Source organism: Procambarus clarkii, chromosome 6, assembly GCF_040958095.1.
Source record: "Procambarus clarkii isolate CNS0578487 chromosome 6, FALCON_Pclarkii_2.0, whole genome shotgun sequence".
Classification (NCBI taxonomy): Eukaryota; Metazoa; Arthropoda; class Malacostraca; order Decapoda; family Cambaridae; genus Procambarus; species Procambarus clarkii.
This window is the reverse complement of record NC_091155.1, coordinates 39,816,987-39,829,634: the sequence shown is the minus strand read 5'-3', so window position 1 is coordinate 39,829,634 and position 12,648 is coordinate 39,816,987. Positions and strand designations below refer to the sequence as shown.

General features: G+C 48.8%; 1 protein-coding gene across 2 annotated transcripts in view; it reads left to right on the top strand.

The window, feature by feature from the left end:
- The first annotated feature begins 4,572 nt into the window (after positions 1–4,572).
- The window catches only part of LOC123754118 (nonsense-mediated mRNA decay factor SMG9), a 117,839-nt gene continuing 109,763 nt past the window's right edge, over positions 4,573–12,648 (top strand). Inside the window, exon 1 of one of the 2 annotated variants that reach the window (XM_045736314.2) lies at positions 4,573–4,790. In XM_045736314.2, coding sequence (XP_045592270.1) covers positions 4,731–4,790 — 60 coding nt within the window. In that variant the 5' untranslated portion in view covers positions 4,573–4,730. The remainder of the gene's footprint in view (positions 4,791–12,648) is intronic. The other variant, XM_045736315.2, reaches the window with a different exon arrangement.

The following is a 12,648-nucleotide window of genomic DNA, read 5'->3' as shown; positions in this document are numbered from 1 at the left end:
CAATAAAAATGGTGGAAAGTTTCTTGGCATATTCCTAGACAAGAGACTCAACTTCAGCATCCACATACAACACATAACTAAGAAAGTCTCTAAGACAGTTGGTATACTCTCCAAAATCAGATATTATGTTCCTAACTCTGCTCTCATCTCTCTATATTATGCACTAATCTATCCCTATCTCAACTATGGTATCTGTGCATGGGGTTCAACCACTGCAAACCACCTCAAGTCCATCATCACCCAGCAAAAATCTGCTATCAGAATAATATCAAATTCTGCTTTCAGACAACACTCAGCCCCCTTGTTTAACTCCCTAAACATGCTAAACATAATCTCACTCCACAAATTCTCTTGTGTCAACTACATTTACAAAACCCTGTTCTTAAATGCAAATCCTGCTCTGAAACTCTCCTTGGACAGACGTAATGACCCATTATCACCACACCAGAAATAAATATTTCTTTGATATCCCCAGGGTCAAACTTAATCTGTGTAAACACTCTATGCAAATAAAGGGACCCAGTTTATGGAACTCACTCCCTAGTGAATTGAAAAGCTGTCCAACTTTTGCGTCATTCAAAAACAATACTAAAAAGTACCTAATCTCATCTTCATAGTTTTTTACCTTTTGCTTTAAAATTGCACTGTATCTATTGCTACCCAATCTCCCAATCTTTATGTACCCAGTCCGAACATCTTTATCATTGCGATCATTGCTGTCTTCTTATATGTGCTGTCAATCTGCTGAATGGTGTCTTAATCTTGTTTAAATTACCAATCAAGCTGTCAATGTAATCAATCAGAGCTTTAATATACCAATGTGCTTTAATATACTTACTAATCTCTTGTTTGTACTTGCTACAGCAGTTAATGGGCAGCACATTGACATCTTGGGTCAAGGCACCATTAACTTTGAAATTAGTAATGGGGGGAGTCAAAGCTCCATACATGCACGGTTGTCGATAATCTTGCATTCTTTGGTGATATTTTAATGGGTATGGAGTTCTTGGGCAGATTTAATTACTCTTTGTCTGCTCAAAAGGGGGGCAAGAAATTGCAGACTACGTTTGGGTAAAGTATCGTAGCCTATGCAGGCGATGAGTCACAATAACGTGGCTAATGTAATTTGACCAGACCACACACTAGAAGGTGAAGGGACGATGACGTTTCGGTCCATCCTGGACCATTCACAATCGACTTGAGAATAGTCGAGGACGGACCGAAACGTCGTCGTCCCTTCACCTTCTAGTGTGTGGTCTGGTCAATGTATCGCAGCCTATTAAAATGGTCGACCACCCTCTGGTGGTAGCTGCAATTAAGAGATAGCAAAAATACAACTTTCATTACCCCAAATTGATATTTAAGTCTCTTCCAGACATTAGTAAGAAGACATGTGTGTTACAAGTATTAACAAAACAAAGTTGCCCACCACGACCGGGGAGCCGAGCGGACAGCACACTGGACTTGTGATCCTGTGGTCCCGGGTTCGATCCCGGGCACCGGCGAGAAACAATGGGCAGAGTTTCTTTCACCCTATGCCCCTGTTACCTAGCACTAAAATAGGTACGTGGGTGTTAGTCAGCTGTCACGGGCTGCTTCCTGGGGGTGGAGGCTTGGTCAAGGACCGGGCCGTGGAGACACTAAAGCCCCGAAATCATCTCAAGATAACGTTCAGTCACGGTTATTAAAGTAGCCGTGGGACGTCACACTCTATCAGGTGCTACCCTTCAGGTAGCTAGTAAGTTTACCAGATTAGTATTCCCTCGTCATCTAATTGTTGTGTTTGATGAAGGTCGTTCACAACGTTCTTTCCAGTCGTCAACCTCTCGCACAAGACCTATCACTTGAGGGCTAGTGATAGAGTATCTCAGGGGACTGTTGGACGAGTCTGCAACTTCCCCACATGAGCAACTGGACCTGCCGGCCGTCACAGTACAATGTAGTGCACTAAAGTGTCAGACAACAAACAGTAAACAGCTCAAGAAAAATAATGAGGCAAGTTATAATAGTCCGCAGAGTTTAGGAACTGTAAGTTAATATCAGCACTTGAATTGCAAATATGCAAATCAAGTGAAAATATCAATTTTGCAAATATCCCTGCAAAAAAAGGTGGCCACAGTCCCCCTGGTGGTCAGCGTGGCCACAGTGGCCCCTGGTGGTCAGCGTGGCCACAGTCCCCCTGGTGGTCAGCGTGGCCACAGTGGCCCCTGGTGGTCAGCGTGGCCACAGTCCCCCTGGTGGTCAGCGTGGCCACAGTGCCCCTGGTGGTCAGCGTGGCCACAGTGCCCCTGGTGGTCAGCGTGGCCACAGTGGCCCCTGGTGGTCAGCGTGGCCACAGTGCCCCTGGTGGTCAGCGTGGCCACAGTGCCCCTGGTGGTCAGCGTGGCCACAGTGGCCCCTGGTGGTCAGCGTGGCCACAGTGCCCCTGGTGGTCAGCGTGGCCACAATCCCCCCTGGTGGTCAGCGTGGCCACAGTGGCCCCTGGTGGTCAGCGGGGCCACAGTGCCCCTGGTGGTCAGCGGGGCCACAGTGGCCCCTGGTGGTCAGCGTGGCCACAGTGGCCCTGGTGGTCAGCGTGGCCACAGTGCCCCTGGTGGTCAGCGTGGCCACAGTGGCCCTGGTGGTCAGCGTGGCCACAGTCCCCCTGGTGATCAGCGTGGCCACAGTGCCCCTGGTGGTCAGCGTGGCCACAGTGCCCCTGGTGGTCAGCGTGGCCACAGTGGCCTGGTGAGCGTGGCCACAGAGGCCCACTCCGGGAGCGTGGCCACAGTGGCCCCTGGTGGCCGTGAGCGGGGCCACAGTGACCCCTGGTGGTCATGAGCGGGGCCACAGTGGCCCGTGGTGGCCGTGAGCGAGGCCACAGTGACCCGTGGTGGCCTGGTGAGCGGGGCCACAGTGGCCCGTGGTGGCCGGGAGCGTGGCCACAGTGGCCCGTGGTGGCCTGGTGAGCGGGGCCACAGTGGCCCGTGGTGGCCGGGAGCGTGGCCACAGTGGCCCGTGGTGGCCGTGAGCGGGGCCACAGTGGCCCGTGGTGGCCGGGAGCGTGGCCACAGTGGCCCGTGGTGGCCGTGAGCGGGGCCACAGTGGCCCGTGGTGGCCGGGAGCGTGGCCACAGTGGCCCGTGGTGGCCTGGTGAGCGTGGCCACAGTGACCCCTGGTGGCCGTTAGCGGGGCCACAGTGGCCCGTGGTGGCCGGGAGCGTGGCCACAGTGGCCCGTGGTGGCCTGGTGAGCGTGGCCACAGTGACCCCTGGTGGCCGTTAGCGGGGCCACAGTGGCCCGTGGTGGCCGGGAGAGTGGCCACAGTGGCCCGTGGTGGCCTGGTGAGCGTGGCCACAGTGACCCCTGGTGGCCGTTAGCGGGGCCACAGTGGCCCGTGGTGGCCTGGTGAGCGGGGCCACAGTGGCCCGTGGTGGCCTGGTGAGCGGGGCCACAGTGGCCCGTGGTGGCCGGGAGCGTGGCCACAGTGGCCCGTGGTGGCCTGGTGAGCGTGGCCACAGTGACCCCTGGTGGCCGTTAGCGGGGCCACAGTGGCCCGTGGTGGCCGGGAGCGTGGCCCGTGGTGGCCTGGTGAGCGGGGCCACAGTGGACCCTGGTGGCCGTGAGCGGGGCCACAGTGGCCCGTGGTGGCCTGGTGAGCGGGGCCACAGTGGCCCGTGGTGGCCTGGTGAGCGGGGCCACAGTGGCCCGTGGTGGCCTGGTGAGCGTGGCCACAGTGGCCCGTGGTGGCCGTGAGCGGGGCCACAGTGACCCCTGGTGGCCTGGTGAGCGGGGCCACAGTGACCCCTGGTGGCCGGGAGCGGGGCCACAGTGGCCCGTGGTGGCCTGGTGAGCGGGGCCACAGTGGCCCGTGGTGGCCGTGAGCGGGGCCACAGTGGCCCGTGGTGGCCGTGAGCGGGGCCACAGTGGCCCGTGGTGGCCGTGAGCGGGGCCACAGTGGCCCGTGGTGGCCGGGAGCGGGGCCACAGTGGCCCCTGGTGGCCGTGAGCGGGGCCACAGTGGCCCGTGGTGGCCTGGTGAGCGGGGCCACAGTGGCCCGTGGTGGCCGTGAGCGGGGCCACAGTGGCCCGTGGTGGCCTGGTGAGCGGGGCCACAGTGGCCCGTGGTGGCCGGGAGCGGGGCCACAGTGGCCCGTGGTGGCCTGGTGAGCGGGGCCACAGTGGCCCGTGGTGGCCGGGAGCGTGGCCACAGTGGCCCGTGGTGGCCTGGTGAGCGGGGCCACAGTGGCCGTGAGCGTGGCCACAGTGGCCCGTGGTGGCCGTGAGCGTGGCCACAGTGGCCCGTGGTGGCCGTGAGCGGGGCCACAGTGACCCGTGGTGGCCTGGTGAGCGGGGCCACAGTGACCCCTGGTGGCCTGGTGAGCGGGGCCACAGTGGCCCGTGGTGGCCGTGAGCGGGGCCACAGTGGCCCGTGGTGGCCTGGTGAGCGGGGCCACAGTGGCCCGTGGTGGCCGTGAGCGTGGCCACAGTGGCCCCTGGTGGCCGTGAGCGGGGCCACAGTGGCCCGTGGTGGCCTGGTGAGCGGGGCCACAGTGGCCCGTGGTGGCCGTGAGCGGGGCCACAGTGGACCCTGGTGGCCGCGAGCGTGGCCACAGTGGCCCGTGGTGGCCGGGAGCGGGGCCACAGTGGCCCGTGGTGGCCTGGTGAGCGTGCAGTAATATCCAACATGGCTGCGGAGTTGTGAGTGCCCTCGGCCCAGCGCAGGAGAAACCATGTCCTAGTGAGGAGTATTATGGCCGATGTTGGCGACAAGGCAAAGAATAAGAAGAAGATAAGGAAAGTGTTGATGAAGGTGAGTGCGTGAGTGAGTGTGTGAGTGTGAGTGCGTGAGTGTGAGTGCGTGCAAGGTCCTGGCCAAGTGCTGCGTTATGGTCGACCTTCACATAGTCATTATACAGCTGTGGTCTGGGCCTCGTCGCCCCTCATGATCTTATATCACGCTCCTCGGGTCATTATACTCCTCTGGTTGTTAACACGAGTGGTGGTGGTGGTTGTGGTTGGTGAGGACGAGTGGTGGTGGTTGTGGTTGGTGAGGACGAGTGGTGGTGGTTGTGGTTGGTGAGGACGAGTGGTGGTGGTTGTGGTTGGTGAGGACGAGTGGTGGTGGTTGTGGTTGGTGAGGACGAGTGGTGGTGGTTGTGGTTGGTGAGGACGAGTGGGGGTGGTTGTTGGTCAACATGAGGCAAGGTCTACTACCCCCCATGCTCGAGGCCTAGGTCTACTACCCCCCATGCTGGAGGCAGGGTCTACTACCCCCCATGCTGGAGGCAAGGTCTACTACCCCCCATGCTGGAGGCAAGGTCTACTACCCCCCATGCTGGAGGCCTAGGTCTACTACCCCCCCATGCTGGAGGCAGGGTCTACTACCCCCCATGCTGGGGGCCTAGGTCTACTACCCCCCATGCTGGAGGCAAGGTCTACTACCCCCCATGCTGGAGGCAGGGTCTACTACCCCCATGCTCGAGGCCTAGGTCTACTACCCCCCCATGCTGGAGGCAGGGTCTACTACCCCCCATGCTGGAGGCAGGGTCTACTACCCCCCATGCTGGAGGCCTAGGTCTACTACCCCCCATGCTCGAGGCCTAGGTCTACTACCCCCCATGCTCGAGGCCTAGGTCTACTACCCCCATGCTGGAGGCAAGGTCTACTACCCCCCCATGCTGGAGGCCTAGGTCTACTACCCCCCATGCTGGAGGCAAGGTCTACTACCCCTCATGCTGGAGGCCTAGGTCTACTACCCCCCATGCTGGAGGCAGGGTCTACTACCCCCCCATGCTGGAGGCCTAGGTCTACTACCCCCCATGCTGGAGGCAAGGTCTACTACCCCCCCATGCTGGAGGCCTAGGTCTACTACCCCCCATGCTGGAGGCAAGGTCTACTACCCCTCATGCTGGAGGCCTAGGTCTACTACCCCCCATGCTGGAGGCAGGGTCTACTACCCCCCATGCTGGAGGCCTAGGTCTACTACCCCCCATGCTGGAGGCAAGGTCTACTACCCCTCATGCTGGAGGCCAAGGGTGCCACCCTCGCCGCCTCCTGCTGCCTCGCCCACACCCAATATTCCTCTAGTCGTAACCACTGTGTTGGCACTGTTGGCCCGAGTGTTGTGGCACTGGACGTTATGTTGCCTATGCTGGCACTTCCTTGACACTTGTTACACTAATTGTTTGTTTATCAAAAGTATGTTGCAGCTCTATAAGTACTGAAGTACTGTGTGGATAGCAATGTTCAAAGTGTTACTGAACAAAGTTAAAGATCGAATCTATAATAGCAAATAAAATTCGTCTTCATCTTGAAAAACATAAATTAATAATTGAGTCGCAACATGGTTTTATAAATGGCTGTTCATGTTAACAAATTTGTTATCTTTTTATTCCAGCATAGTTGAGGCAGTTGATAGTGGTAAGGATTGTGATGTTGTGTACCTTGACTTTAGCAAAGCTTTTGATACAGTGCCACATGAAAGACTGATTAAAAAGATAGAGGCTCATGGTATTGGGGGTGCTATATTAAGCTGGATTTGGGCATGGCTATACTAAAGGAAACAGAGAGTTAGTATAAAAGGGGTTAAGTCAGAGTGGGAAAGTGTTGTAAGTGGAGTGCCTCAAGGTTCTGTCCTGGGACCTCTGTTGTTTATAATATATATAAATGATTTAGATTCAGGTTTGAGTAGCAACATTTGCAAATTTGCCGATGATACGAAAATTGGTAGGGAAATTAATTCGGAGGAGGACTCACTATCACTTCAAGTTGATCTAGATAGGGTTTTGAAATGGTCAAAGGATTGGCAGATGCAGTTTAATGCTGATAAATGTAAAGTTCTGAGGTTAGGTAATGATGATAGAGTTACAAGATACGAGCTAGATGGTGTTGAAATTGCGAAGTCGGATTGCGAAAGGTATCTGGGAGTTATGATTAGTAAGAATTTAAAACAAAAGGATCAATGCATAAATGTTCGTAATAAGGCAAATCGGACACTTGGATTTATTAATCGCAGCGTTAGTAACAAGACACCTGGTGTGGTTCTCAAGCTATATCTTGCTCTAGTTAGGCCCCATTTAGATTATGCAGTCCAGTTTTGGTCGCCGTATTATAGAATGGATATAAATTCACTTGAACGTGTCCAACGTAGGATGACTAAGTTAATTCCCCAAATTAGAAATCTTTCATATGAAGAAAGATTAACAAAGCTTAAGTTGCATTCACTGGAAAGGCGAAGAGTTAGGGGTGACATGATAGAGGTTTACAAGTGGATGAATGGACATAACAAAGGAAATATTTATAGGGTATTAAAAGTATCAACACAAGACAGAACACGAAACAATGGGTATAAATTGAATAAGTTTAGATTTAGGAAAGACTTGGGTAAATACTGGTTCGGTAACAGGGTTGTTGATTTGTGGAACCAATTACCGCGTAACGTGGTGGAGGTGGGGTCCCTCGATTGTTTCAAGCGCGGGTTGGACAAGTATATGAGTGGGATTGGGTGGTTATAGATAGGAGCTGCCTCGTATGGGCCAATAGGCCTTCTGCAGTTACCTTTGTTCTTATGTTCTTAAGATCGTATTACTTCCACAGGGAACATAATTAATCATTCTGCCTATTGGCCTATTCAAAGCAGCTCTTTTTTTTCCATTTCCAGCCAAACTTTCAGGAGAATTAGAAAATCAATTAAGCTCTGGTGACACACTATTACTCTCTCATCTATCCTTATCTCAACTATGGTATTTGTGCTTGGGGTTCTACTACCCAAAATCATTTACGTCCTCTAATTACTCAACATAAAGCTGCTATTAAAACAATATATAACTCTGGCCCCAGACAGCACTCGGTACCCTTACATTTTTTAATATGTTAGATATCAAGTCACTGCACATCCTCTCATGTGTACTCTATATACAGTATTTAAAACTCTAAACTGCAATGTCAATCCTGACCTTAAAAGTTTCCTAGAAGGTTGTAACAGAACCCATGAGCACCACACCAGAAACAAATAGCTATTTGATATTCCAAGAGTGCGACTTAACCAAACTAGAAATGCTCTACATCTCAAGGGACCTGGAATGTGGAATGACCTTCCCCATCATGTCAAAGACTGTACCTCTCTCAACCAGTTTAAGAGTACAACTAAGAACTACCTAATTAACTCCATGTAACCTACCTTTCCCCCTAAATGTCAACCCATGTCTTGCTATTTTAAAGAATGCTGTTTGTTGACCAACTTGTACAGTTGCTGATTTTTGCCATGTTATCCCCCTTATTTTTTTTATTTCTTTTTATCAACACAATTTATACTTTACTCCAAATTACTATTAAGTTTTAGTGTAAGTGTGTTTTTCCCCTACACCTTGTGTGAAATGCTATGCGTATTAGTGGCATTTTGTATTGTATGTACTAGCTTTATCTATAAATCCAACAGTATGTTCGTAACTCTGCATCTATGTATGTACTTTTCCTGAATAATATATTATTACATATTATTATTATTATTATTATTATTATTATTACATACATTATTTAATATATCTATAAGGCTCTCCCGGGTGCTGCATATCGTCTTCTTCGAGGCTTATGGATCCCTAAAACTAACCAGAGGTGGTACCCTCTGTATATATTGTTATAAAAATTTGATATATGTTCGTTAGTTCAAAATCGCTAAATCTTCTAAAGTTCTTCACCAATTGCTTTGAAATTTTGCCACGATGTTCCATTTGCATCCGAGCGGATTTTTATATACATACTATATAGATGTCACGTCTGTGATGGGAAAAACTGTTTTTTTTTGTAAAACTGTGTTTTTCATATGTTTTTCATGTGAAGGAAATCTTCGAAACCTCTTTACCGATTGTTTTGAAATTTTGACAAAACGTTGCATTTGAATAGGTGCGTGTTTTTATATGCCTACTATATACATGCCTCACATGTGACAGGAAAAAACATGTTTTTTTTTTTAAACAGCACCATCGGTTGAATGTCAGAGCAACACACACTGTAATCTCCGAAAGTTCTTCACCGATTGCTTTGAAATTTTGACACAATGTTCCATTTGAATACAAGCATGTTTTTATATTCCTACTATTTAGATGCCACACCTGTGACAGGTAAAAACATGTTTTTTTAAAAAACAGTGCAATCTGTTGCACGTAAGAGCAACACATGCAATACTAAATATGTTACAATTACATTTCAATGTTTACGATTGCATACATAAAAGGAATTTTCATAGATTTCGATTTATTTTCATTTTCATTTAATTATTTTAACCCCGCCTCCTAGGCCTCCCTGGTTTTCAACTAATCAGATCCATGCTTGACCATAAGGGTCTATTGCTCTTGACAGAAACTCAGACGTTCCCACGCTCACATCCAGGATCCCGGCCCAGGGAGTAAGACACCAACCACGCAACGAAAATTGAGACTACGGTTTTATGGCCCTGAGTGGACTGCTCCTCGAATTCGTCACTGGTTATAGCAAAAGGCAGGGAAGTGGGGGTAGAGAGGGGAAAATGAGTGGGAAATGGAGTGGCAAACAGAGAGGGCCAAGAGAGGACCTCTTGACTCAGGGTTATGACTAGTGAGGGTGGACTGTGACAAATGGGAAGGATGAACAAGGGAGGAAGAGGCAAACGAGGGAAGGGAAGGGAAGTGGGAGGGGAAGGAAACAAGGGAGGGAAAGGTGAACGAGGGAAGGGAAGGGGAAGGGGGGAAGGGGAAAAAGTGGAAGGGGAGAACTACGCACCGACGCTGGCCTGCTGCACGCACTCCAGTTGGTGGTAATTTCTTGATTTGGTGTACCAGAAAGGCCTCCCTGTAAGCGAGCCTGGGTGCAGGAGCATGGTCCAATATTGGGTCCCGAATGGGTCTTTGTATGCCAGGGGTTATTTTGTCAAACTTATCTAGTAATTGTTTCACAACTTGAAAACTAAATCAACAGAAATATGGTTTTCTACCTGTTTTCACAAGATACATGTTGTAACTGTTCAGCATTGTTACGTCAATAAGGTGGAAAATCATCTTCTTGGTCCACTTCACTGTTTTCCGTACACACACTACAGCACCCACCATCATGTCACATTTATCGACCAAACGCATGTTGATGTTGTAGTCCATCACACAATCTGGCTTATATATTATTTGTTTTGTTGTTCTGTTCACCTTGCCACTGTCCACCATTGTACCAGGGTGAATGGTGGTCAACATGTTCACTTCACATCTGTCTTTTCACCGCACTGAAAGCATTGCACCACTTTTTCTTACCTTGCAATCACCTACTTGCATAGCAGTGTCAAACACAGGCATTTCCCTTCGTTTTGGCTTTACTGTTCCACACACTCCAGTCTTATTATCAAGCAAGAACCTGGTTAGTAAGGGACTGGTATAATAGTTATCAGTGTTCAATATGTGGCCCTTGTTCAGATATGGTGCAAGCAGTGCCTTCACCACACTACCTGAGAAGCCATGTTGGTCATTAGCAGGAATGTCTACATTTGTAGCCGAATACAGTATCATCTGTAACACCAATTCCTGATTCACAGTCACAGAGCACAAAGAATTTCAATCCAAATCGGTGAAGTTTTGAGGGAATATACCGCTTGAAGGCAGCAGTATATTCTTCTTTGGAAAGCACCAGGGGTTCATCAATAAGCAGCTTCTGAGCTGGTACGTAGTAATCTTGGAACTTTCCAATCATGTCATTTAGCACGTGCCTCACCCCTCCAAAGCCTATCATCCTGTCTCTCGTCTGCATTATTTGCAAAATGAAGACACCGTAGGAGTAACAGAAATTGATCTCGGGGCATATATTTCCCAAACAATGGTAATTACCTAAGTGTAATTACCTAAGTGTAGTTACAGGATGAGAGCTACGCTCGTGGTGTCCCGTCTTCCCAGCACTCTTTGTCATATAACGCTTTGAAACTACTGACGGTCTTGGCCTCCACCACCTTCTCCCCTAACTTGTTCCAACCGTCTACCACTCTGTTTGCGAAAGTGAATTTTCTTATATTTCTTTGGCATCTGTGTTTAGCTAGTTTATATCTATGACCTCTTGTTCTTAACGTTCCAGGTCTCAAGAAATCTTCCCTATCGATTTTATCAATTCCTGTTACTATTTTGTATGTAGTGATCATATCACCTCTTTTTCTTCTGTCTTCTAGTTTTGGCATATTTAATGCCTCTAACCTCTCCTCGTAGCTCTTGCCCTTCAGTTCTGGGAGCCACTTAGTAGCATGTCTTTGCACCTTTTCCAGTTTGTTGATGTGCTTCTTAAGATATGGGCACCACACAACTGCTGCATATTCTAGCTTTGGCCTAACAAAAGTCGTGAACAATTTCTTTAGTATATCGCCATCCATGTATTTAAAAGCCATTCTGAAGTTAGAAAGCGTGGCATAGGCTCCTCGCACAATATTCTTTATGTGGTCCTCAGGTGATAGTTCTCTCTCTAGAACCACCCCTAGATCTCTTTCTTTATCAGACTTCTTTAAAGATTTCTCACATAATATATAGGTTGTGTGGGGTCTATGTTCTATTCCATATTCCATAACATGGCATTTATTAACATTAAATTCCATTTGCCAAGTGGCGCTCCATGTACTTATTTTGTCCAGGTCTTCTTGAAGGGCATGACAATCATCTAAGTTTCTTATCCTTCCTATTATCTTAGCATCATCAGCAAACATGTTCATATAATTCTGTATACCAACTGGTAGATCATTTATGTAGAAAATAAACTTCACTGGTGCAAGAACTGAACCCTGTGGTACTCCACTTGTGACATTTCTCCAGTCCGATACATTGCCTCTGATCACAGCCCTCATTTTTCTATCAGTCAGAAAATTTTTCATCCATGTTAGAAGCGGACCTGTCACTCCTCCAATATTTTCCAGTTTCCAAAACAACCTCTTATGTGGAACTCTGTCAAAAGCCTTTTTTAGGTCCAGATAGATGCAGTCAACCCAACCATCTCTTTCCTGTAATATCTCTGTTGCTCGATCATAGAAACTGAGTAAATTCGATACACAGGATCTTCCAGATCGAAAACCATACTGTCTGTCTGATATTATATCATTTCTCTCCAGGTGTTCTACCCATTTAGTTTTAATTATTTTTTCCAATATTTTGACTATTACACTTGTCAATGATACCGGTCTATAATTAAGGGGGTCTTCCCTGCTTCCACTTTTGTAGATTGGAACTATGTTAGCCTTTTTCCACACATCAGCTACAACTCCTGTATACAGGGATGCCTGAAAAATCAGTTGAAGAGGAATGCTGAGCTCAGGTGCACATTCTCTCAGAACCCATGGTGAAACTCCATCTGGACCAACTGCTTTGTTCTTATTTAGCTCCTTGAGCATTTTTTCCACTTCGTCTCTAGACACCTCCATGTGCTCTATGTTGTTCTCTGGAATCCTTATTGTATCTGGTTCCCTGAAGATTTCATTTTGTACAAACACACTTTGGAACTTTTCGTTTAATGTTTCACACATTTCCTTTTCATTTTCCGTGAATCTATTTCCCAGTTTCAACCTCTGAATATTATCCTTTACCTGCAATTTGTTGTTTATGAATTTATAGAATAGACCTGGTTCTGTTTTACATTTGTCTGCAATCCCTTTTTCAAAATTTCTTTCTGCCTCTCTCCTCACT